Genomic DNA, 26767 nt, shown 5'->3' with positions numbered 1-26767 from the left:
ATCGGAAGTAGGCTCCAGGCTCTGAGCTGTCAGCACAGAACCCGACGCGGGGCTCGAACTCACGGACCGCGAGATCATGACCCAAGCCGAAGTCGGCCGCTTAACCGACTGAGCCACCCAGGTGCCCCAGACTTATCTTTTTATATATCTTACTACTTGGGTTTGCTCAAAAACATTGATATGTCTATGCAAATGGATAACAATTCACTAATAGAACCACCAATTAATAATTTAAACATTAACCATGAAAATTAAAATCTACAACACAGTCTCATAATCTCTGAAATCCAAAATCACTAATGTGTACAACCTGATTGTTCATCTCTCAGTTTTATGTGATTAAGTAAGTCTCTGCCTAAGGCTGAAATTCAGAGATTAGGGTTTTTTGTGGTTTGTTTGTTTGTTTGTTTGTTTCAAAGATTAATTTTTTACATAAACCTCATAGTTTTTGGTTTGGGGTGCTTTTTGTTTGTTTTCATTTTCTCAAGAAATAGTTGAATCAAATGATTTAGGGGTAGCTCCAACATCAAAATTAGTTTTAAGAAAATTATCACTGTTCATTATAGTTGGATACATTTAGTCTCAGACCCCTCTAAACTCTACCCAGATAGTCATCCGTTCATTATAGACTTATATACACTTCAGAGCAGTTTATACAGTCCCAGCAAGAACATTCCTCATCAACACAAAGGCTTTGTTCAACCGAAGGGGGAATTTCTCTCTATGGCTACTGGTAATTGGTTCTAGTTTCTGCCCAAATACAGTCACTTGGGGTAGGGTTTTAAAGCTTTAGGAAGAGATTTTTTTTTTTTTTCTTTTAAAAATAAACTACGGCCAGGGACGCCTGGGTGGCTCAGTTAGTTGAGCATCCGACTTCGTCTCAAGTCTTGATCTTGTAGTTCATGAGTTCAAGCCCTGCATCGGGCTTACTGCTGTCAGAAGGGAAGGCCTGCTTCCCCTCTGTCCCCCTTCTCTCTCCCTTCCCTCACTCACATTTTCTCTCTCTCTCTCTCAAAAATAAATAAACATTAAAAAAAAATAAAAAAATAAACTAGGGCCAAAGAAAAGTTACAAAAAATATGTATTAACTTGTATATTATGTAGCTAATTGACATATTTGCATGTAATACAGTTCAAGAAGCCCAATTTTCATCCTCTCAATAATTCAAGAACTATTTACTGAATACCAATGATATGCCAGGCACTGTAACTAAGCTATTGGGGTTAGAGATTAATATTTGAAATATTCCAGGTATTTTTGGTTGCCATTATATAAGCTTTCCTCTTGCAAACCAGGTTAATTTTTTTGAAAGAAAGCCTCAGGAAGAAAATCCATTAATCCTCTATACAAAGTACAACACAATTTGTTGGAACTGGATTAATCACTCTCTGCTTACATAAACAAAGGATTTTCCAAATTTATAAGTGTCTAATTTAGGTGACAGGGAAAATTTACAAAAAATAAACATTTCATATATTGGCTGTATTTTTGTTTTGATGCTTTAATTGATTTGAATTATATTCATGTTGCCAGCATTCTAAGTTGTTCCTCTTCAGTTTTGAGATACAGTGTCTCTTTCTCAGTTGCCCAGGGACTTATTCTGGTGGCAAATCCATTCAGGGAAAGGTCAAAGCCTGATTACTGTGGAAACATTTATATAAGCCAGCTATTTGGACCTAGTGAAGAAAACAAAGATATTTAATTAGCTCATTGAATAGATTGAGGAAAAGGTTTTGTGAAAGACTGAATCAAGTATAATCTGTTCTCGATTATTAGTGACCAATTTCTCAGTTTTTGTTTTTGTTTTTATTGTCACAAAGGGTAATACAGAAAAAGGTTAAGGACATAAACTCTGGAATTAGACTGTGTTGGTTGTATTCCTGGCTCTGTCCTGTGCCTCAGTTTCCTCCTCTCTACAACAAGGACAATAATAAGGATACTTAGCTGATGGAGTTGAGAGGACTTAATACATGTTAAGTGTATCAAGAACAACAACTGGATAATAGAAACCATTCCACAAATGTTAGCTAGCCATTCAATGTAGGGAGGTAAAGACTTCGATGCTTTCAAATTGTTTCATTGTAAACCTGCTTTATTCATCTGAATGTAAACCTCTATATTTGTGTGGATGTCAAGGTTTATAAAACATGTATTAAAGAATTATAGGGGGGTGCCTGGGTGGCTCAGTTGGTTAAGCATGACTTGGTCTCAGGTCATGATCTCATGGCTCATGAGTTCAAGCCCGATGTGGGGCTCTGTGCTGACAGCTCAGACCTTGGAGCCTGCTTCGGATTCTGTGCCTCCCTCCTCGCTGCCCCTCCCCTGCTCAAGCTCTGTCTCTCTCTCATTCAAAAATAAATAAACATTAAATAAAAGAATTCTGGGAAGTCATAAAACTTGATGAGCGTCACAGATACTAATCATTCAGAAGTTGTACTACTTATTGTTGCTTCAGATATAGTACAACTTACAATAAACTCAGAATATTCTAGAAATATTTTTGCCAGGTTAAAATTAAGCCTCTTTATTGTTAAATACCCTAAAACCTCAGAAAATCTGCTAATATTTAGAATATCCCCACTGCAGATGTTTGCATTTAAATCAGTGAAATGTGCTTCTGAAAGTTTCTAAATGTGAATGCAACACCAAGTATTGTATATATTTGTTAACAAATTTAAATTACAAAAACAAAGAAGAAATTGTCTTTATTACTGTAGCTTAGTAATAAGTCTTGAAGTTAGGTAGTATCATGTCAGCCCTCCACTTTGTTCTCCTTTAATACTGTGCTGGTTGTTTTCAGTATTTCGCCTCTCCATGTAAACTTTAGAAATGGCTTGTTGGTATCCACAAAGTAACTTACTGAGATTTTGATTGGAATTATGTTGAATTTATAGATCAAATTGAGAAGAACTGATATCTTGACAATACTGAGCTTTCTTACCCACGTAGATGGAGTATCTTTCTATTTATTTAGAGTTTATTTGATTTCTTTCCTCAGAATTTTGTAGTTTTCTTCATATGAATCTTATATATATTTTGTTAGATTCATACCAAAGTGTGTCATTTTTCGGTACTAATGTAAATGGTATTGTGTTTTAATTTCAAATTTCAATTATTCATTTCTTTTTTTTTCTTTATTTTATTAGTTTTCTTTATTTTTGAGTGGCAGAGAGAGACAGAGCACGTGTGGGGGAGGGGCAGAGAGAGAGAGGCAGACACAGAATCGGAAGCAGGCTCCAGGCTGTGAGCTGTCAGCACAGAGACCGATGTGGGGCCCAAACTCATGAACCGTGAGATCATGACCTGAGCTGAAGTCGGACACTCAACCGACTGAGTCACCCAAGCACCCCCAATTATTCACTTCTGATACCATTTTATCATAAGAAAAATTTTTTTACTTGAAAACCTTTTGTTGACCACACTATTGTAATTCCGTACAATAAAATAAAATATATCAGTAGATTGAAGCAGTAAGATGGAAGATGGGTTGTATTAGTCCAGATTCTGCAGAGAACATAACTGATATATATATGATTGGCTCATGAAATTATGGAGTTTGAGAAATCCAACTATTTGCTGTTTGTAAGCTGGAGACTCAGGAAAGCTGGTGGTATAGCTCTGAGAACCAGAGGGCTGGTGACGTATTTGCAGTGAAGAACAGGAGATGACTGATGTCCCAGCTCATCAGTCAGGCAGAGAATAAATTCCCTCTTCTTCTGCCTTTTTGTTCTATTTGGGTCCTCCATAGATTGGAAGAAGCCGCATCCACACTGGGGAGAGCCATCTGCTTTACTCAGTATACCAATTCAAATGCTAATCTCGTGCAGAAACACCCTCACAGATCCTCCCTTAGAAATCGTGTTTAATCTGGGCACTCCATGTCCCAGTCAAGTTGACACCCAAACTTAATCATCATGGGGGTAATCAGAGTTAGTATTCTAAGGCAGTTGTCCTCAAACTGAGGTATATTTATATATCCATGGTGATAAATGAAGACAAGGATATGGATAGTATTAAGGGAACTGATGTCTAGGAAATTGATTTCATAAGAGTAATTTAATTTTATATTTCTCTTACTTCCATCTTCTTTTTGTCCTTCTTATTTCTAGCTTCTTAGAGGATATCTCAATTGTTTCAACAGACCATGTGCACTAGAGTATTGGACACTCAGAAACTAAGGCCAGTGTAGTCAGTTTTAGAATAAAACATTTTTTTAAAGTTTTATTTAGTTATTTTGAGAGGCGGGGAGAGGCGGAGAGAGAGAGGAGAGAGAATCTCAAGCAGGCTCCACACTGTCAGTGCAGAGAGCAACACTGGGCTTGGTCTCACCAACCAGGAGATCATGACCCGAGCTGAAATCAAGAGTCTGATACTTAACCGATGGAGCCACCCAAGTTCTCCTAGAATAAAACATTTAAAGAAAGAGATACAAACAGTAGCACAAGGCCTGAGCCACGCAAGAAGTAACCTAGCACACACTGTGTACTCCACAGAAGATGTTCAACAAATGTGATGGGTAAATGGATGGCTGATGAATTAAACAATATGCTGTGAGAACACAGACTTCCATGTTCTGCTCCACTTCCTGTAACCCTTTCCTATGTAAGAATAGCACTTTGTCTTAATCTGATAAAACTCTGCATGCTTGAATCAAAGGACTGAGGTATATCTGTAGAATCTGGCCTATCAGTAGGTTTATTTTTTTCTTCAACAAATATTATTGGATGATTCCTCCATATGTGTCATTGAGCCCGGATACACTGGTAAATAAGACGGATAAGATTAGGTTCCTTGAACATTTGTTGGCAGGAGGTGAGGGGATTGGCATGTAAGTTGGTAATTAGAATACAGGGAGAGAAATGCTATTACAAGGAATATAGTGTACAATGGGAGCATATAGAAGGAGCACCTAACTCAGATTCGGTGTGCTGTAGGGAGGAAATTAAAAAAAAAAAATCTTGAAAGAAGGAATTTACAAGTTGAGTACTGATAAGGTACGTTTGAAGGGTATGGGAAGTGGGCTAGGAGAAGTAACTAGAGATAAAACTGGAAAAATAAGATGGGATCAGATACTAAGGTATTGGGACCTGTTATAAGAGCAATAAGAGCCACTGAAGCGTTTTAAGTACAGAAGAGACTTAAGGACCATTCTTCCTAAATTAATTCTAAGGAAGAGGCTGTTTGGGTTTATATTACTGGAGTCCAAGCCTTTTATCACTTAAAAGGGTTGATATGACATGGTTGTACCTCTCTGCCTCTGTTTGAGTATTCTCTTTATCTAGAACACCTTACTATACTTCTATATACACCTTTCCAATTCTTCCCACAATACTCAATTCATATTCTAGGGCCCCCAAGCTTTGCAAATATTCCCAGCTGGTGATTAGATTCTACCACTGCATAGTGCCTTATTTGTATAACATTGTTTATCAGTTATATATTGCTGCATAATAGATAACCCCCAAATTAATAACTTGAAAGAACAAAAAACACTTATCATTTCTCAAAGTTCCCAAGAATCAGGAATTTGGGAATGGCTTAGCAGTGACTCTATCTCACAGTTTTTCATGAGGATATGTCAATTGGGGATGCAGTCATCTGACATCTTATCTGGGGTTGAAGGATACATTCTCAGGATGGCTTACCCACATGGCTGGCAAGTTAATTTTGGTTGTTGCAGGAGGTATCATTTCCTCGTCCCTTGTACATCTTCAAGAACTACTTGAGTGTCCTCCTGACATGGCAGTTGAATTCCTCCAGAGTGAGTGATCTAAAAGAACAAGGTGGAAGCCAAAATGTCTTTTATGACCAAGGCTTGGAAATCTGACACATTGCCATTCCCACTATATTCCATTGGCCACACACGTCAGTCCTATTCAATATGGGAGATTACACAAGGATGAGAATACCAGGAAGTGAAGAACATTGAGGGCCCTATCGGAGGTTGGCTACCACAGCGATTATAACATTTATCTTCATTATGAGTTAGGCTTGTATCTATCTCTGTATCTAGATCATTCTCACCCTCCCTTTTTTTTATTATCACTCCACTATGGAGTCTTTTTTAGACATGTTTTTCCTAATTATATCCTTCCCTTCATGAAACTGTAATGTTTATGTACTATGTGTACACCTGTGCTTTATATGTAAAAAGAGTAATATTTTTCACCCCCTGCCCTAAGAATCAGTTTTCACTTCCTTGAAGCAGATAATATCACCCCTTTTGACATTGAGAATGCATGTACTAGACTGACAGCTGAAAACCTGAGGATTGACTGCCTCCAATCTTCCTTCAGGGAAAGAACTAGGGGTGGGGGTGGGAGGGTAGGGGGAAGGGGTAGGTGGTGGTAAACTCTCTCCAGCCCACAGACACTTTCACTCACCCAAAGCAACATCATTTGTCCTGTCTTTCCTAGGAGACACCTGTAGTTCTTTGGAATTCAGTTCTTTCTGTTGCCTATGATGACCTCTGTTCTCTGATGAGTTTTAAAAATCATAGTTTTGTGTTTTATTTGCCTTTTTCTCATTAGAATGGATGTGGCATTCTCTTGTGGCTTTCTATATTCTAAGAGGAAGTGGGACTCTTCTTTTTCAGTTTCATGAAAATAATCAAAGGGATTTCCATGCACTAAGTTCCCAAGAGTGACTCTTAATGCCTTCTAAGGCAATGTCTGTAGCTTATGGTGTCTCATGGATTTTCTCATTTCTTCATTTGCGTTGTGTTTGCGGTCATTTGTGTAGCCAACATTTAATGAGCTGCTACTATGTTCTACCGCTGTTCTACATATTAGCTCATTTCAAACTATCCTTGACTCCTCTCTTTTCTCTCACACCCACATCCTGTCTGTCAGGTGATCCTTGGACTCTATCTTCAAAATATAACCAGTTCCTTTAAAAACTAAAAATGGACTTATGAAGGGCCTACCAATTGCATTTATCTCAGAGAAATGAAGACTTATTTTCATAGAGGAACTTGTACACAAATATTCATAGCAGCTTTGGTTGTAGAGACCCAAATGTCCTTCAAAAGGTAAATGGACAAACTGTGGTCCATCCATGTCATGAGGTACTGTTAGGCAGTGAAAAAGAATAAACTGCTGGTGCAAGCAGCAGCTTGGATGGATCTCCAGGGAATTATGCTTAGTGAGTCTAGCCACAAGGGGATATATATTGCATGATTCCATTTAGGTAACAATTGTGAATAACATAATTATGGGGCTAGAGTTACAGATTGGTGGGTATCAGAGGTTAGGAGTGGGATGGAAGGGGTGCGGCTGTAAAAGAGGTGACATGAGGGATCTCATGGTGATAGTTGGGCATCTTGATTGTTTGGGTGGTTAGTCCAGGCTACACATGTGACAAAATTGTATAGAGCTACACACAAACATATACACAAATGAGTGCACGTATAACTGGTGAAATCTGCATAAACTCTGTGGATTTTGCCAGTGTCAATTTCTTGGTTTGATAGTGTGCTGTGGTTATATAAGATGCTGGGGGGAGGGGAAAGGGATATTGGGGAAATGTATTTGTATTTCTTTGTGCATTTCTTTGCAACTTCCTATAATTCTACAATTATCTCAAAGTAAAACATTTTATTTATTTCTTTTATTAAAAAAAATTTTTTTTAACATTTATTTATTTTTGAGACAGAGAGAGACAGAGCATGAGCAGGGAGGGTCAGAGAGAGAGGGAGACACAGAATCTGAAACAGGCTCCAGGCTGTCAGCCCAGAGCCCGATGCGGGGCTGGAACTCACGGACCGCGAGATCATGACCTGAGCCCAAGTCGGACGCCCAACCGACTGAGCCACCCAGGCGCCCCTTGTTTATTTATTTTAATTTTTTAAATGTTTATTTAGTTTTGAGAGAGAGAGAAGAGTGCGAGCTGGGGAGGGGAAGAGAGAGAGGGAGACACAGAATCAGAAGTAGGCTCCAGACTCTGAGCTGTCAGCACAGAGCCCAACATGGGGCTCCATCTCACACCATGAGATCATGACCTGAGCCAAAGTTGGATACTTAATCGACTCAGACACCCAGGCACTCAGGTGACCCTTTTATTTATTTATTTTTATTTTATTTTTTTTATTTTTATTTTTATTTTTATTTTTTTCAACGTTTATTTATTTTTGGGACAGAGAGAGACAGAGCATGAACGGGGGAGGGGCAGAGAGAGAGGGAGACACAGAATCGGAAACAGGCTCCAGGCTCTGAGCCATCAGCCCAGAGCCCGACGCGGGGCTCGAACTCACGGACCGCGAGATCGTGACCTGGCTGAAGTCGGACGCTCAACCGACTGCGCCACCCAGGCGCCCCTATTTATTTATTTTTAAATGTGTATTTATTTTTGAGAGAGACAGAGACAGTGTGTGAGTGGGGGAGGGACAGAGGGAGAGGGAGACAGAATCTGAAGCAGGGTCCAGGCTCTGAGCTGTCAGCTCAGAGGCCAATGCAGGGCTCAAACTGGTGAACCACAAGATCATGACCTGAGCCGAAGTCAGTTGCCCAACTGACTCAGCCACCCAGGTGCCCCAGAAAAACATTCTAAATACACAAATAAAAAATCTAAGAGTTGGTATGGTACCATGCTTTTCCATTTTTTTAAAATCACGTATAACACTTCACTTAGTGCTTTAAAAAGAGCGTAGTAGTAAATGTTTGTTGAATTGTTGCAAATAACTGGGCAAGGATAGGAAGGAGAATCAGTATATGATTCATTGAGAGTGGGAATTAGAGATGTCATTGACCAAAATGGAAACAGAGCCCCTATGGGAAATAAGTGAGACAGAAAGAGAGCATTTAATGAACATTTTCTTAAATACTGAACACATCCATCTTTATTCATCACTGAACATTAAAGAGGACTATTCCTAATATAGTCTTAGGAACTCAGTATTTTTTTTTTTTATGTTTATTTATTGTTGAGAGAGGGAGAGTCCGAGAGGGGGAGGGACAGAAAGAGAGGGGGACAGAGGATCCAAAGTGGGCTCCTCACTGACAGCAGCTAGCTTGATGCAGGGTTTGAACTGATAAACTGTCAAATCATGACCTGAGCCCAAGTCAGATGAGCCACCCAGAACCCCCTAAGTACTTTTTTTTTAAAAAAGAATTAATTCATCCTCCAGAATTGATTACTTACTGCAAATCAGCATGTTGAACTTCAGGGCTTCTGATAACCTGTAAATTAAAGACTTTATTTTCATTAGTTCAATTAAAGATGAATTATATTTCTCATTTCTAACTGTGAACTAAATGCTCCAATTTAGCAAGAGCTCTGGAGATCAAGTGCCATGGAGCTATTATTACCTTTCTACATCATCCAAGCAAGGGATGAAGCATTTGTGGGTGCAAAAAAGGGCCAGAGTCACAGAGACTGAGGAAAACAAAGCACTCTCATCTCATTGTATTTTGATTTTCTGGTTTTTCTCCACTTTCTAGATTATAAACTTGATTCAGGCAGTAAGTGAGTAGGCCCAGCTGACATCTAGAAAATAAACATTTATTGAATGTATGCATAAATTAGCCAAAATCCCTGCCCCAAGGGGCTGATAATCTAGTAGGAAAGGTATGACACATGTAAGAGTGTTTTTTTTTGAAACCTTGGTCCTGCTGGACCTGCCAGATGGGGAAGGAATACACAGTACTTGAAGATTATTCACAAGAACTGCCAAAGCATATTAGGTAAAACAATGGGCAGATTAATTTTGTTGAAGATTATGTTCATAATACATAACACACATACATAAACATGATCATAATGTTTAAGTTACAGTTATGCTGAGTGAAAGGAGCCAGACCAAAAAAAAGGTACATGTTGTATGATTCCATTATATAAAACCATGAAATATGCAAACGAATCTATAGTTACAAACTGCGGAGTAACCTTGAGGGGTAATGAGTATGTTCACTGGCTTGTCATAGTGATTTCGTAAGTGCATACATATGTCAACACTTGCCAAAATGTACATTTAAATATGTGTAGGTTATTGTATGTCAATTATTCCTCAATAAAGCTGTTTTTAAAAAAGAGGTGTGATAAAATCAGGTAATAGAGGATCAGAGGGACCAATTTTTTCCTCGGGAGAAGAATCATGTGTGAAAAACAACTTAGTAAACTATCGCTACTTGTCAAACCTTGGCTGGTGTGTTAGCAAAGGAAAAGAAAAGGCAGAGAGGTATTAGACCCAGGAGCAACCTGCAGTCTTTGGTTAAGGCACGTGCTGTATGAGTTGTCTGTGGGCGACATCTCCGGAGGGAAAGGATGCAGCCCACAGTTAAATCTGGGAGAATTTTTTCTGGCAGAAACTGGGTAAATTGGAGAGAGAACATGATTTGGGGTGTGATGATTTGGCATTTTGGACGAGGAAAGTAAGGCCCCCGTCTAATGCACAGGGAAGGGGCTCGGAAACGCAGCAGAGCACAGGCAGTGGCCAAGCCCTGTTAGCGCAGGGCGAGGGGGAGGCCAGGCCCCGCTAGCGGTGATGAGACCACGCCGCAACTCCAGGCAGGATCCCGGAGGCCCAGAACCTTAATCCTCCACTATTGCTTCCTTCAGTTCCATCCCGGGAGGGGACACAGATGTTTGTGCGAGTCCCGCCCAAGTATACACTGGAGACCCTGGGAGAACAGCCGACCCTTCCCGGGAAACCCACAGCGATGGAGCTAGAACCTCCCGTGCCCGGCGCGTGCGCGCGGCGCGCAGGGAGGCAGTCTGGAAGTGAGGGAGCGCGCGCCCTTCACGTGACCCAGCCCGCGGGCGGCGACGCACACGACGCGCCCCTCACGTGGTCTGTCTTCAGCCCCGTCGCCGGCGGAGGCGGGCGCGGGCGCGTCCCTGTGGCCAGTCCCCCGGAGGAGTTGGTCGCACAATTATGAAAGACTCAGCTTCTGCTGCTAGTGCCGGAGCTGAGTTAGTTCTGAGAAGGTTTCCCTGGGCTGTCCTTGTCCGGCGGCCTCTGCTGCCGCCTCCGGAGACGCTTCCCGATAGATGGCTACAGGCCGCGGAGGAGGAGGAGGTGGAGTTGCTGCCCTTCCGGAGTCCGCCCCGTGAGGAGAATGGTACTGGACCCACGCAGGCCCCGGCGGGGGAATAGTCCTGGGGGTTGCGGAAGGGAGGCGGGGGGGACCCGACCGGCCAGTGTGTGTCCGGGGCCATGCTGCCTGGGGCGAAGGAACCCCTAGTTGCCTTCCGGACTTGCCCCGGCGGGACGGGAGTGCAGTTCGTTCGGGGGTGAGGGGCAGGAAGCAGGTAGCAAATCTCGCCCGACGGCTCGCCGCGGGAATCCCCACAGCAGAGCCCTGGCTCCGACCAGGGACCGCTCGAGGCGGCAGAAGCGCGAGCCAGGGAGTACCTGGATGAGAAGAGCGGCCGCAGCGCGCCAGACGCAGGGCTCAACCTCCGCATCTCCCGGGAGCGCCTTCCTCCTGGCGCCAGTTGCTAGCAGATAAGGGAGCCAAATGCTCTGCTAAAGTTCTGCTTGGAAAGGGAAGGAGGGCTGGGAGGGAACAAAAAAGGGATAGAGGACGCGGGATTGGAACTGTGCCTTGTTTGCTGCGCAGTAGATACTCCACAGGTACGTTTCCCTTTTGGAGCCAAAGAGGAGGGGTTTGATGGTATTGACGGTGGACCTGGTTTGCAGTTTTCTTTAGCAAGAATTAAACATTTTTATTGGGGGCGCTGCTGGAGGTATCGAGGCGATGTGTTGTCTGGATTTATATCTAACAACCCCAGCTGTTGCTCTAGAGAAGGGTTAGTTGTGTTTTAAATCTACGGTGCAGAGTGGCGAGAGGGATGCGGTGCATTGCAGCTTTCGTTAGAGCCTGTTGTTGTTGTTGTTGTTGTTGTTGTTGTTGTTGTTGTTGTTGTTGTTGTTATTGTTGTTGTTAAGGCCAGGGATCAAATTTGAAGATTTTTTACAAAGAAAGTAATTTACAGGGACTTGACGAGCGAGGTGTTTTTCTGGTCAGTACTTGAACTTGTTGGTTTCGTGCAAACAACTCTCCCTCTGCTGGAGTCTGGCAGGTTTACTTTTCAGCAGAAGTTAATTTAGGTGCCATACAAAAGTGAAACCACGAATGTAGTTATACTTTGAATAAATAATGCACCTTACACTGTTTTCCACCTTCTTTGGTAATGTAAAGTCAATAAAAACTTCGTTTTACCTTTTTTCCTAATTTTAAAAGAAGGGTTTAAGTTTCTTTACTGATGCCAGATATTTTAACTTGTTACTTACGTGGATTTTTAAGAGAATATGTTTTGGGGTGGGGGTTGAATGAAAGTTCCTTTTGTATGAAAAAAAGCAAACCATTAGTTCTGAATCTTCGGTGATGTGTCTAGTTTTTCTTTTTATGGTAAACAGTATAAATTTGAACATTATCATTTCAGTATCTTAAAAAACATTTAGATACCTTAGAAAATGGAAATTAAGATGATTCATCACCTTCAAAGGCATTGTTTCCTAATATTTTATTAATACAACCAGACACCTTTGTTTCTAATGACTTTCTAGTGAAAATTTATAATTTCTTAGTCTTACCTTAGATGCTCTTCTCAAACTCAGTCTCTTAATGTCTTGTTTGCATGCTTTGAAACCCAGCTCCCAAAAATTAAGATGTGGTCTGAGTTTCTCCTTTTCCTGCTCTCTTTCCATTTATGTCCAGTCTTTTTATAGCAGATGTGCTCCCCCAGATGGTATGTTGGTATACATAAGCTGTGCACCATCCTTGGCACATAACGTGAACTCAGTGTTGGTTGTACATGCTAACATTCCTGTTGATTTTACAGAGAGAAATTCTCACTTTAAAAATTTGAAATTTAGGATCTGATTTTAGTTTTTACATGTTTGAATCCTGACTGCTATTGAGTTCTGGAATTTTTTTTTTTTAATTTCCAATTAAATTATAGTGAAAACTGAAAACTGAGGTTGTCCAATAATAATCTGTTGAGCCCCCTCAAATTTTAGGTCAGCACTGTGACCTGAAAATTCACTGAAGTATCTTGTATCTACACTGTATAATTCTTACTGTAAATTCTTATTTAAAAAAATTTTTTTTAACCTTTATTTATTTTTGAGACAGAGAGAGGCAGAGCATGAATGGGGGAGGGGCAGAGAGAGGGAGACACAGAATCTGAAACAGGCTCCAGGCTCTGAGCAGTCAGCACAGAGCCCGATGCGGGGCTCAAACCCACAGACGGCAAGATCACGACTTGAGCTGAAGTCGGACGCCCAACCGACTGAGCCACCAAGGTGCCCCTGTAAATTCTTATTTAAAGCATTTGCTTCTTTCTGGTAATCAGTTTCTTCTTTGACACTAAAAGAAAGCATACAAAATTTTTCTGCATTTTAAAAAGCTTTAAAACTAATCAGCTAACCATAAAATAATATAAAACAAAATACCAAGAAACACAAGTTAAAAAACTGGAGTGGAATCAAATTTTGTACAAAATTATCTGCCGTGGCTATTGGAAATAATTTGTTTTATTCATTTGGTAATCGCTTATTTAGTGGTTAATATATTCCAAGCACTGTCATAGGCACTGGAGCGGCAAATATGTGCTAGACAAGTTTTCCACTTTCAAACAGCTTACATTCTAGTTATTTATAAAAGATCTAGTTGTCAGTGGAAGGTGCATACATCATAAACAGTGTCTACTGTATTGCACACACTGTGATACCTTAATAGTTTTGAAGGCAGTACAGATAGGCAAAAACCAGGAGGATAGTGTGATACCATTGCATAGATTACTTTGAAAATACGGGGTAATCAAGGAGAGAAAGGAAAGTCTGGGTGGATTTGCCCAAAAGCTGATAGTACTAGAGCCTTGTAGAGGCAGTAGGAATTGGAATTAAACTGGAGATAGAAGGAGCATTGAATTGGTGGTTTTAGTCCAAGGGAATTGAGGGTTAGAGGGAAGAAAATCCTTAGTTTATTCAGGGAACTACTGTACAAATACTTTATGTAGATATGAATGAGTGGAGTATGGGATGATATGGGATGCTGGTGGGAGTATTCTAGAGACAGACAAGGACCAGATTTCTGAGGGCAATGTATGTCATGTGAAGAAGTTTGGATTTCATGCTGGAGATGTATGGGATCCACTTAAGGAAACAATATGGAAGATGAATGGTGTGTGTTTAAGTTGAAAAGAGAGACCCATGAGGAGGCAATAGCAAGACTCCGACCAAATGTCAATGGTTTGAAATGAAGTAGTAGAAGATGGAACAGATTGAGATGTTTAGGAGATAGAATATTCAGAACTTGGTTACTTTGTGGAGTAAAGTATGTGTGTATTGGCAAATGTCAGTAATAAGAACGCGACAAAATGAAAATGTGTTATAATTGAAGTCATTACTTAAAATATGCAAATTAATACTTAAAGGCAGTACTTAAAATGTACACTTTTGGTTTTGATTTTTAAATAAAAGTCTGTTGACGCACAAGCACTTGCAAAAGTTTGAGAGTTCCACCAATCAGATATTTTTGGTCTAGTGCTCTGATATTCTCTCTCTCTTTAACATTATAATATGGGACATTTCACACATACAGAAATATAATAGGAAAATCAATCACCATGTATCCATGACCAGTTTTGACAGTTTGAAATGTGTATTTTGTTTCCTCTATTATCACTCCCATTCCCCCTTAAATAGGATGACTTAAAAGCAAATCTTGGACATATCTATAAATGCTTCATTCTGTGTATCTCTAAAAAGATAAGGACTCTTAATACATCCATAGTACTGTTAACACACCTGGAAAATGAGTAATTCTTTAATAAAATATTCAGCTTATTTCCCTGATTGGTTCATGTTTTTCTTCAGTTGGCTTGTTTAATTCAGAATCCAAAGAATTCCATATAGCATTTGGTTGATAAATAAGTCTTTCAGTCTCTAGTAACCCCTCCCTTTTTTTTTTTTTTTTTTTTGGTCTTATCACTTACCATTTATTTAATAAGAAAAATCCAGATCATTTGTCCTGTAGAATTTCCCACAGCTTGGATTTTGTTCGATACATCCATACAGTGTGATGTAACTTGTTTCTCTATTTCCTGTGTTTAATCTAAAGACTTGATCAGATTGTGGTATGATATTTTGGCAAGAGTACTTCACAGGTCGTGCTATGTATCTTGTATTGCATCACATTAAGAAGCACATGCTTTCTGATTGTTTTTCTTTTCTCTTTTCTTTTCTTTTTTTCTTTTCTTTTTCTTGTTAGGATTGATCAGTGGGTTTGGTGGTGTTAGCTGCCTGATCAGTTGTGAATTTCTTGGTTAGACACTTATATAGTTTTAGTAGTAGCCATTGATGATTATTGCTATTGATCTGTTATTTCTTTCTAGGTTTTTCTTTTTTCTTATTTTTTGTAGTAACCTTTCAGTATATGATTAAATTTTAGTTTCTTTTCTTTCTTTTCTTTCTTTCTTTCTTTCTTTCTTTCTTTCTTTCTTTCTTTCTTTCTCTTCCTTTCCTTCTTTCTTTCTGACTTCCTTCCTTCCTTTCACAACTGCTTCTTAAATGCTTGCTTTAAATTTGGTGCCTGGAGGTACCCAAATTCAGAGTAGTTGAGATTAGTTTAGAATGAGCATTATTTGGCTATCTGTAGGGATATTAACCGAGTCACTTAACGTGTGTTAATATAAAAGAACTTAGATATATGTCATTTTTATTTTTTTTAAGTTTACTTATTTATTTTGAGAAAGAGCAAGCAAGGGAGGGTTAGAGAGAGAGGAAGAGAGAGAATCCCAAGCAGGCTGCATGCTCAGCCTGGAGCCCAACGCAGGGCATGATCTCACTATGGCATGATCACGACCTGAGCCACCATCAAGAGTTGGGACGCTTTTGGGGCGCCTGGGTGGCGCAGTCGGTTAAGCGTCCGACTTCAGCCAGGTCATGATCTCGCGGTCCGTGAGTTCGAGCCCCGCGTCGGGCTCTGGGCTGATGGCTCAGAGCCTGGAGCCTGTTTCCGATTCTGTGTCTCCCTCTCTCTCTGCCCCTCCCCCGTTCATGCTCTGTCTCTCTCTGTCCCAAAAATAAATAAACCTTGAAAAAAAAAAAAAATTTAATAAAAAAAAAAAAAAAAGAGTTGGGACGCTTTTGATGTATGGTGGTAGGCAGTTTTTTTGAAGTTGGTAGACTTGGCTCTTCACATAAGCATCTCTGCCAAATCATACTCTTTGAGGAGCACTGCTGTTACCCTCTCTGTCTGTAAGAAGCAGATGATAATCTTTACTTGATATCAGGAGAATACTAGGATTAAAGTTTGTGAGACACTATTTGTCCCTCTTTGCATCATGAAAAAATGTCACTAACTTAACACCTCAACTATCTAGCTACCAGACTGCTGGAAACCACTACTTTTAGAAACCCAGCTCCTCATGGAAAGAAAACACTTTTGAGCCACATCATTATTAGGAATATAGCAACCTGAGCCCAGAGTTCACTGATTGAAAAATATGTGCAAAGTGAAAGTTAGTAGGCTTAGTTACCTATTTTCCTCTGACAATTTGGTAGTATGCTGGGAATGAATAGAAGGAAAGTTATCTGAGAAGCCGACTATTACTGTAAGGAGATTGGATAAACATTAACTAGACTAGAAATATAGGTCTATAAATTACCCTTGGGTATATAAACCAGTGGTCTTCCTTGTCTTTAAGAGTATAATTTACAATGCCTAATACCCAGAAGGTACTCTTGATTTAGAAACGTGTGTAACAGTCTTTAGACCGATTTTCATAATATTAGCTAACATTTATGTTAGCTACTACATATGTAGTTAGCTACTACATAAATGTAGTAGCATTTAGCTGTGGTCATTGTTCTAAATGTTTTACATATATTATTGCATATTATTACTCTCAAAAAAAATTCTTGAAGTAGGCACTTTTTCTCCATTATTTATGGAAGGAACAGAGAGGCAAAATCACTCAACCAAAGGTCATTAGGCCAGTAAGTGGTACAGTAGATAATTGACTCACCAAATTATGCACTTGGAGAAGGACCTTGATACTCAGAGACATGTATATTTGTGAGATCTAAGATGGCAGGTGTTATGTTAAGTAAAAAGTTAAGGTCATTTTTTTTAATATTAAAAAAAATTTTTTTTAAGTTTATTTATTTTGAGAGAGAAAACGCACAAGCAGGGTAGGGACAGAGAGAGAGGGAGAGAGAGAGAGAATCCCAAGCAGGCTCTGCACTGTCATTGCAGAGCCTGATGTGGGGCTTGAACTCACAAACCATGAGACCATGATCTAAGTGGAAATCAGGAGTTGGATGCTTAACTGACTGAGTCACCCAGGTACTTCAAAAGTTAAGGTCATGAAGAATGTGTTACCTTAAAAAAATTTATTTACCATATTTTTTCTTCATATGCTGTAAAACTTAGAATTTTCTTTATTACCAAATTTCTATGTAATATCCTTAAGATAAATTATTCAGAATTCAGTTGTATGCATCGTATACATTGTATACATTGTCGAAGTGCAGAGATTTACTAGTCAGAAGGAATCCTTAGTGGATTGGAAATTCATTAAGTAGATTTCTGTGATGGGTAGAACTCTTTTATAAAAACTGTGAAAATCTAACATAAGTGTATTAACAAATACTCAGAGATAGAGAATAGATTGGTAGGGTTTACTCACAATATGAAGGCTGGAGTTTTGTAATAGAGAATGTCCTAATGTTTTCTTTAGATTTGTCTTTTTCAGATTAACTTTTGTGGCATCATCTGAAAGTATATCAGTGGGCCCTGAATTAGATTAATGTGATGGATCCATTTAATTCAACAGATTCTGTTGCTTTGGGAAAAATATTAGGTAACAAGGAGACAGGAATAAAAGTGAAGAATTTAAATTGTGCTGTTTGATTACAGGTACATAATATTTTTAAATAAATGTATATCATTTGAATTCTTTGGTAATTGTTTTTTGTTGTGGAATTCAGATCGATAAAAGTGTGATCATAATGTAATAGCAGTCTATGTACTTACCGCCCAGCTTGAGAAATAAAATATTGGAGGTAAAATTGAAACTTCCAAGTACTTCATCAAAATCCCATTCCACTTTCCACTTCTGCAGACATAACTGTCTCTTGTTGTTCCTTCGCTTGCTTTTTGTAGTTGTAAATATATATCATATATCTTGTATATGTTGTATATATGTAGTATTGTCTCTCTATGTATTATAGAATTATAACACATAGTAGTTCCTGGTAGTTTTATATATATGCAATTACGTACATCTTTTTATGGACTTTTTAAAAAAAATTTTTTAACATTTATTTAGAGCATGAGCAGGGGAAGGGGACAGAGAGACACACACACAGAATCTGAGGCAGCCTTCAGGCTCTGAGCTGTTAACACAGAGCCCACTGTGGGACTCGAACTCACGAACTGCAAGACCATGACCTGAGCTGAAGTTGGACGCTCAACTGACTGAGCCACCCAGGTGCCCCTTGATGGACTTTAAAAAAAAATTTTTTTTAAGTCTGTATTTATTTTTGAGAGAAAGAGAGAAACAGTGTGTGAGCAGGGGAGGGGCAGAGAGAGAGGGACACACAGAATCTGAAGCAGGCTCCAGGCTTTGAGCTGACAGCACAAAGCCTGATGCGGGGCTTGAACCCACAGACAGTGAGATCATGACCTGAGCCGAAGTCGGAGGCCCAGCCAACTGAGCTACCCAGGTGCCCCATGGAATTTGTTGGTTTTTTAAATCAACATTAGGTTTTGGAGGTTTATTCATATTAATAATACAGGTAAGGTCTAGGTCACCACTTTCATTTTGTTTTTATTTACTTTTTTTTTTATCTTTGTTCTCATTCAAAGTTAACATTACTACTTCTCTGTAAGATATCCTCCCCGTGCATGCTCAGAGCAGCTTTTTAGTTCACCTCTTTTTTTTTTTTTTTTTCATTTTTTTTTTTCAACGTTTATTTTTGGGACAGAGAGAGACAGAGCATGAACGGGGGAGGGGCAGAGAGAGAGGGAGACACAGAATCTGAAACAGGCTCCAGGCTCTGAGCCATCAGCCCAGAGCCCGATGCGGGGCTCGAACTCACGGACCGCGAGATCGTGACCTGGCTGAAGTCGGACGCTTAACCGACTGCGCCACCCAGGCGCCCCAGTTCACCTCTTTTAACTGCTGTTTACTATCCCATTATAGAATATACTATCCATTTTACTGTTGTTTGGCTTTTGGGTTATTTCCTTTTTTTTTTTTTTTTTTACAAATAATGGTGCGTGTATGTATCATCTAATGTACAAGTGTGAGAATTTTTCTAAGATGCATATATCTAGAAGTAGAATTGGTAAATCGTAGGGTGGGTGCATTTTCAACTTTAGAGATAATTGCCAAAGTGTTGACCAAAGTAGTTGTGTGGTTTATACTCCCTATAAAGTATATGAGAATTTCCAATTCTGCCAACATCTTTGCCACACTTCATTGATTAGGTTCTTTTATTTTGCCAGACTCATGAATGTGAAGTAGTTCCTCATTGTTTTAATTTGCATGTTACTGATTACTAATACTGAGTATTATTTCAGGTTATGAGTTTTTGGCTATGGTTTCCTTGTCTCTGATGAATTGCCTATTTATAGTCTTTGCTCATTTTTCTATTGGATTATTTTTTTCTTATTTACTTGTAGAAGTTCTTTATGTATTCTGCATATTTTTGGGTGGTACTTTATGGCTACAAATATCTTTTCTAGCCTGTAGAAAAGGCTAGTAGAGTAAAAATTTCTTAACTTTTTACTTGGTTAATGGTAAGCTATTTACTTATTTTAGGTTGTTGATGTACATTTTTTTTAATGTTTATATTTAAAAAAAATTTTACCGTTTATTCATTTTTTTTTTTTTTTTGAGGGAGTGGGGGAGGGCCAGTGAGAGAGGGAGACACAGAATCAGAATCTGCAGCAGGCTCCAGGCTCAGAGCTGTCAGCACAGAGCCCAATGCAGAGCTTGAAGTCACAGACCACAATATCATGACCTGAGCCGAAGTCAGATGCCCAACCAACTGAGCCGCCCAGGCGACCCAGATGTTTATTATTTTTGAGAGAGAGAGAGAGATGGGGGACCAAGCACAATGGTGAAGGGACACAGAGAGAGGGAGACACAGAATCTGAAGCAGTCTGAAGCAGGCTCCAGGCTCTGAGCCGTCAGCACGGAGCCTGACGTTGGCTTGAACCCACCAACCACAAGACCATGACCTAACCTGGAGTCAGATGCTCAACTGACTGAGCCACCCAGGTGCCCTGATGTACTTTGGTTTTTAATGTTAGTGTTATAATTTATCTGTATTTTCTCCTTTTTTTAAAAAAAAAAGTTTATTTAAATAATTTCTGCACTCAATGGGGGGCTCAAACTCACAACTCTGAGACCAAGAGTCTCATGCTCTTCCAACTGAGCCAGCCAGGTGCCCCTATCAGTATTTTCTTTATAGCATGTGCCTTTTATTTTCCTGAGGTCATAAAGTTATTCTATTTTTTTTTTTTTTTGGTAGAAATTTTAAAGTTTTGCTTTTCACATTTTGACTTTAATCCATGTAGTATTCATTTTTGGATTTAGTGTGATAGTTCATGTACACAGAATAAATCATATCTTCTCCTAATTCATATTGTTCTCTCCATCATACAACAAAAGTTTCCTTCAAGGTAAGTTTTTGTTTCCAAGCAACTTGTTCCATTGTTCTGTTTGTCTGTTCCTGTGTTGGTATATTTATTTTGTTTTTTTAGCACTCTTAGGTGTCTAGGTAAAATAACTTGGCATAAACAATTAAAAATTTGAGGGCACCTGGGTGGCTCAGTTGGTTGAGCATCCAGCTCTTGCTTTCAGCTCAGGTCATGAACCCAGGGTTGTGGGATTGAGCCCCATGTCAGGCTCTGTGCTGAGTGTGGAGCCTGGTTGAGATTTTCTCTGCTCCCTCTCCCTCTGCCCTTCTTCCCCATTCGTGCTCTCTCTCTCTCTCTTTAAAAAAACAAATAACAAAAAATTAAAAGTTTTTTTGGCCAACATGCTTATTTTTTTTTTAAGTTCATGGGGCGGGGGGGGGGGGGGTGGTGGCCGAAAGAAAGGAAGAGAGAGAGAATCCCAGGCAGGCTCCTCACACTGTCAGTGCAAAGCCCCATATGGGCTCAAACCCACAAACCATGAGATTATGTCCTGAGCTGAAGTTCGATGCTTAACCAACTGAGCCATCCAGGTGGCCCTTGGCCAACATGCTTATTATCTTTTTTATCTTGATGAGTTTTGATCCCTTTTCATTTTATTAATAATTCTTTATATTAAAATGAATTACTCTAGGTAAGACTCTTTCTAGAGTACATAAGGAAAAAATTACTACTCTTTGAGCTAGATTCAGGTTGGCCACATTTTAGACTCAATTGTGCCTTGTCTTCATTTATTTAGTACCGTAGACTCCCAAGATATAGTGTGATGGCAACTGCTCACAGTTCTTCATCAAACATTTTCTGTTCCATAAGTCTAGGGTAATATTGGACTGTTAAACAACCAGAGTAGCAATCCCCATGAGGTCAGCAGGAAAGCAAAACAGAAAATAAGGTTGGATATAATAAGACTCTCTTTACAAACATAGTTATAGTCGGAATTTGATTCAGTTTAATTTTTTTAATATATAAAACTTCACCAACTGTTTGTTATTCCACAGAGACTTTTCAGTAGTGTCTTTAAGATCCTCTCAGAGAATTCACATCTGAATTACCAGTGATACCTAATTATTAGTGAATTAGGTAAGTAGTTGGCAGCCAATTAAGAATAAGAGCAGAACTCTAGAGTAACGGCCTTTAAGAATGCCAGAAGGTCAAATGAGTTGGGCTCTAGATAGAGGGAGAAAGATAGAGGAAGTCAGAGTGCCAGCCTATTTCAACATTTTGCTTTAGGCTAGCCTTAATTTTTCTTTGTCACTGTCTGTGCCATTGTTGGCAGGCATATTGACCTGTGTACAAATGTTTCACATAACTCAGAATTTCTAGGTCTGTAACGTCATTTAATTTTTAAGTATATGCATTTTATTAGTATGTAAACCCCTTTTTAATTTTTTTTTTGAGTGTGGGTCACATTTTCCTATTTCTTCTTAAGTCTCGTCACTTTGAATTGTGTGATAGACACTGTGAATGTTACCTTTTAGACTCTGAGTTCTGTTATACCCCTTCTGAAGACTTGATTCTTTTTAAAGTAGTTGTTATGAACTCAGTGTTTGTGCCACTCTCCCCTAAATTCTTTGTTAAAGCCCTAACCTCCAGTGTGATGGCATTTGGACATGGGGTCTTTGGGAGGTAATTAGGGTTAGATGAGGTCATGAGGGTAAGGCCCTTATAAGAAGAGACACCAGAGAGCTTGCCCTGTACCATGTGAAGACACAGTGAGAAGATAGCTGTCTGCAGCCCAAGGAGAGAGTCTTTATCAGACATGAACCCTGTTGGAACCTTGATTGATGTTGGATTACAGTTTCTATAACTGTGAGAAAGTGAATTTTGGTTGCTTAAGCCACCTAGCTTATGGTATTTGTTATGGCACTCAGAATAGATTAAGATAGTAGTTGATTTACTTGACTGTACTCAGATTCCATACTCTGTCTCATTGTGGGCAGCCAAAGTGTCCATTCAGTTCTTTTATTCTTTTTTTTTTTTTTAATTTTTTTTTTCAACGTTTTTTTTAATTTATTTTTGGGACAGAGAGAGACAGAGCATGAACGGGGGAGGGGCAGAGAGAGAGGGAGACACAGAATCAGAAACAGGCTCCAGGCTCTGAGCCATCAGCCCAGAGCCCGACGCGGGGCTCGAACTCACGGACCGCGAGATCGTGACCTGGCTGAAGTCGGACGCTTAACCGACTGCGCCACCCAGGCGCCCCAGTTCTTTTATTCTTAATTGGGCTGCTTGGAGTCTGTACTGTGTATACATTTTTCATGGGTCGGCCATAGGTTGGGGCACCCTTTATGTGACTTTCTCCTTTGAAGGACTTTTCCCATCGCTTTCCAACTGCTTTTGTCACCTTGAACTTGATATTTTGTTTTTTTAAGCCAGTAAGACTCTGGGATTTCCTTTGGAGTTTTAGCTGTTCAGTAGGTATGGAGTGGGGCCTGTTACAGAAAAGCCTTAAAAACTGGGAAACTCATTCAGTGCTGTCCTTTCATTTTTAATAGACTCCATTCAATTTCTGCCTGCTTTGGGGTCTTTAGTATGTAAACTAGTTGTTTTTTTGTTTGCTTGTTTTTGTTTTTATTTTGTCCAAAGTTTATGGCTGTTATTTGTGGGAGGGTTAGTCTGCTAGAGCTAACATAGCTAGCAGCTCCTTTTTAATATTAATATATAGAATCATAGAGTGTATTTAGTTTTAAAAGTAGATTGATTTCCAGTTGTTACCTTGAAGTAGAAAAAAGCAGTCTTTAATTTTTTCCCCCAATTTTTACCATTAGCATGTAGGCGGGAAGGAGATATGCTGGTACTAATTTATGGAGACAGTGGATGAGGTTAGAGGGTTTATTTATAATGTATGTGCCCCTTATTGCTGGTAGACAGGAAGAATTTATAACTTAAAGAATTTTGAAGCATTGTTGAGATTTGACAGTGTGTTAGGCATTCTGCTAAAATGCCTCGCGTGGATCATTTTGTTTTATCTTCAGAGCAACATTATAAGATAGGTATTGTTATTAGGTCACAACGTCAGAAACTTGCCTAAGGTTGCATGGATAGTAAACAACAAAGCTATAATTCTAACTCCAGTTACTCAGACTCCAGAATTTCTGCTCTTTCACTACTGAATATCACGAAGTGATTTTTAAGTTAATTTCTAGTGCTAACATTCTGTGATTATAGTTAGTTTTTACTTTACCTAAAACATTTAAGTTTAGGAATTTTCTGGTTTGTGTTCATGGTGTGCCACCTCTTGGTAAAATTCAGTAATGCAGCCCAGCAAAACAAGGAGAAGAGAAGTATAAAAATAGAAATTAATATATGTTTAAAATCCATGCACATTTCATTGGGTATTTGATGGCAGGGAAGAAACTCAGAATTCCAAAACTTGTATAAACCTATCGTTGGGAGGGATTTATAACCATCTCCTGGGGGTATGTGACTCTCAGGTGTCTGAGGCCAGTCCCTAATGTAATAAATGAGGGCCATGCACAGGAATGCTTTGTGTGGAGAGCATATATTTACATTTGACAGCTACACAAAGTGAGAAGACCGCAAGCCCTTGAAATAAAATTGGTGAATATTAAAGTTAGGGGAAGCTATAAGAGATAGTCTTGAAACATACTAATGTCATTGATGTCCCTACAGACACAAAATTTGGTCAAAATTTGTGAGCATCAAGAGTGACACGATTTAAGTTACTTAGCAAACAGTTTCACTAAAGTTTTGGATGGATATGCCAATTAGAAACTACTGTGGAAAGTTTGAGGTTTTGAAAGGATAGCACTGGCTGTTTATTTTTTTATTTTTTATTTTTTTTATTTCAGAGAGAGAAAGAGTGTGTGCATGAGTGGGGGAGAGGGAGAGAGAGAATCTTAAACAGATTCCATGTTGAGTGTGGAGCCGACGTGGGGCTCGATCCCCATGTCCCTGGGATGACCTGAGCCCAAATCAAGAGTGGTCTTTCAACCAACTGAGCTACCCAGGCACCCCTGGCTATCTGTTTAGAAAAAGAATGATAAAATGAAACTAATTTGTGAGCAAGATTTGTGTTATGTCCTAAAATTCAGTAGCACTCCTATTTTGAGTAGTTACAAAATGAATACTAAAAGTGGCTGAAGTGTCTTAGGTTGATGGTGATTGGAAAAGACCATTATTTCTTGAAAAAAACTAGTATTCTACTCAAAGTACTAGATTTTTTTGCTCAGTGATGTTTAGGTTTTATTGTTTTATATATATACAATTTGTATATGATTTATTGTATTTTTTATTTCATTTTATGTATATAGGACTTATATATGATTTATATATATTTATAGATGGCACAACATCTATAAATATGTGATTATTTTAAGTGTTTTTCTTTTGAAATTCCTACAGGAAAAATAACTTTGTTAATGAACATTTAAAATTCTTCAGTCCCACCTTTTTTTTTCCCCCCTCATTGAAAAGCAACTCTTAATACGAGGATCTATTGGGATTGTAGAACTGGGTAGAAGGGATATTAATGTCCAAGAAACAGTGTAGGAGAATAATTTGAAGGGCTTGGCATATGCTTTTTGGATTGAATGGACTCAGTAGGAACGTGTAAGTCCATATTTTTGTGGGATTCAGAGTATGGCTTGGTATACTATGCCATGTGGGCCACATATGGCCAAGGCCTGTTTTGTATGGCTTTGAGGTAAGAATGGTTCTTACATTTAAAAAAAATTTTTTTTAATGTTTATTTTTGAGAGACAGAGTGCAAGTGGGGCAGAGAGAGAGGGAGACACAGAATCTGAAGCTGGCTCCAGGCTCTGAGCTATAAGCACCAAGCCTGACACGGGGCTTAAACTCGTGAATGGTGAGATCATGACCTGAGCCCAAGTCAGATGCTTAACTGACTGAGCCACCCAGGGGCCCCAGTTTTTACATTTTTTAAAGTTTAAAAAACAAAACAATATATGACAGAGACAGTATGTGGTCTAAAAGCCTAAAACATTTACCATCACTATTTGCTGATTCCCCATTTAGAGTATAGCCATACTTCTCTAAGTCTGAAATTGAAGGAACATCAGTTTAAGAGAAGAGGTGTTCATTAGGGGCCCAGTAAGTTGCACACGTTTGTTGAAAAATAATGGTAGAAGTGAATTTGAAGAAAAGATGGGAAACCAGGACTATATTAATAATCATTCTGTAGTTTTGTTAAAAAAGGCATCATGCAGGGAAGCCTAGATGGCTCGTCAGTTAAGCGTCCAACTTCACCTCAGGTCAAGATCTTGAGGTTTGTGAGTTCCAGCCCCGCTTAGGGCTCTCTGCTTACAGCCTGGAGCCTGGAGCCTGCTTTGGATTCTGTGTCTTCTTCTCTCTCTCTGCCCCTCCCCCACTAGTTGTCTCTCTCTCTCTCTCTCTCTCTCTCTCTCTCAAAAATAAACATTAAAAAAATTAAAAAAAAAAAAAACAGAAGGCATCATGCTAAAGTAAAGGATTTGGAAATTGTCTCTTGTATCCATTCCTTTACTAGTCCAGAACCCCATTGCCCCTCCCACAAATACTGGTGGCTCTAGTTTACTTTTATTTGTCTCCCTAATTAATCTTCCTATCCAGAGCTCTGATCATTTCTTAATGTTAAATTCTACTTGGGATTCCTTATTTTCCATATAGAACCATCTCTTAAATAAAAATGTGAAATATTTTTATTAACATTTAGTTAGGAAGGCATAGCTATGAAAAGTATATACCTGTGACTCATTTTTGTGAGTATTTCAATGGGTACATACCCAAAGTTTTGCAAACCAGCATTTAGACTTAACTGGGCCATTAGTTCATTGCTGTAGAGCAGTCCAAATTGTTGGAATCTGCCCCTATCCCAACCCTGTTTGAATAACTATAGCTGAAGTTGCTTTAGGCAGGCTAGGAACAGAATAGGGGGAAAGCTAATACTGGTTAGCAGTAGTTAGTAATTAACAATACCTTTTGGGGGAAGTATGTTAGCCCTTCTGTTCTTCACCGCCCCCCCCCACCATGTTCAGAAAATTACCCTTGATCTTAGTCAAAGGGCCAAGAAGCAATCCTGTTCAGAAAATTACACACAAAATGATCACCTAGGCATTCCCCTTTTAAAGTAATTAATGTATTTTTACTC

General features: G+C 39.2%; 1 protein-coding gene and 1 long non-coding RNA gene across 2 annotated transcripts in view; one reads left to right on the top strand and one right to left on the bottom strand.

Annotated features, from left to right (window-relative positions):
- Window positions 1-1036: 1036 nt before the first annotated feature.
- LOC147580218 (uncharacterized) lies at window positions 1037-9183 on the bottom strand. Its single transcript, XR_015251905.1, has 3 exons — window positions 9140-9183; window positions 5647-5771; window positions 1037-1677 (listed from the first exon to the last, which is right to left on the bottom strand). It is a non-coding gene; the product is annotated as an uncharacterized LOC147580218 (long non-coding RNA).
- A 1742-nt stretch (window positions 9184-10925) lies between these two features.
- The window catches only part of TRPM7 (transient receptor potential cation channel subfamily M member 7), a 123838-nt gene continuing 107996 nt past the window's right edge, over window positions 10926-26767 (top strand). The window contains exon 1 of the mRNA XM_086710668.1: window positions 10926-11058. Within this exon, the coding sequence (XP_086566794.1) occupies window positions 11056-11058 (3 nt within the window). The 5' untranslated portion in view covers window positions 10926-11055. The remainder of the gene's footprint in view (window positions 11059-26767) is intronic.

This window comes from Puma concolor, chromosome B3 (assembly GCF_028749965.1).
Source record: "Puma concolor isolate L17-30 chromosome B3, mPumCon1.1.hap2, whole genome shotgun sequence".
Classification (NCBI taxonomy): domain Eukaryota; kingdom Metazoa; phylum Chordata; class Mammalia; order Carnivora; family Felidae; genus Puma; species Puma concolor.
This window is presented reverse-complemented; position numbering and strand designations above follow the sequence as displayed.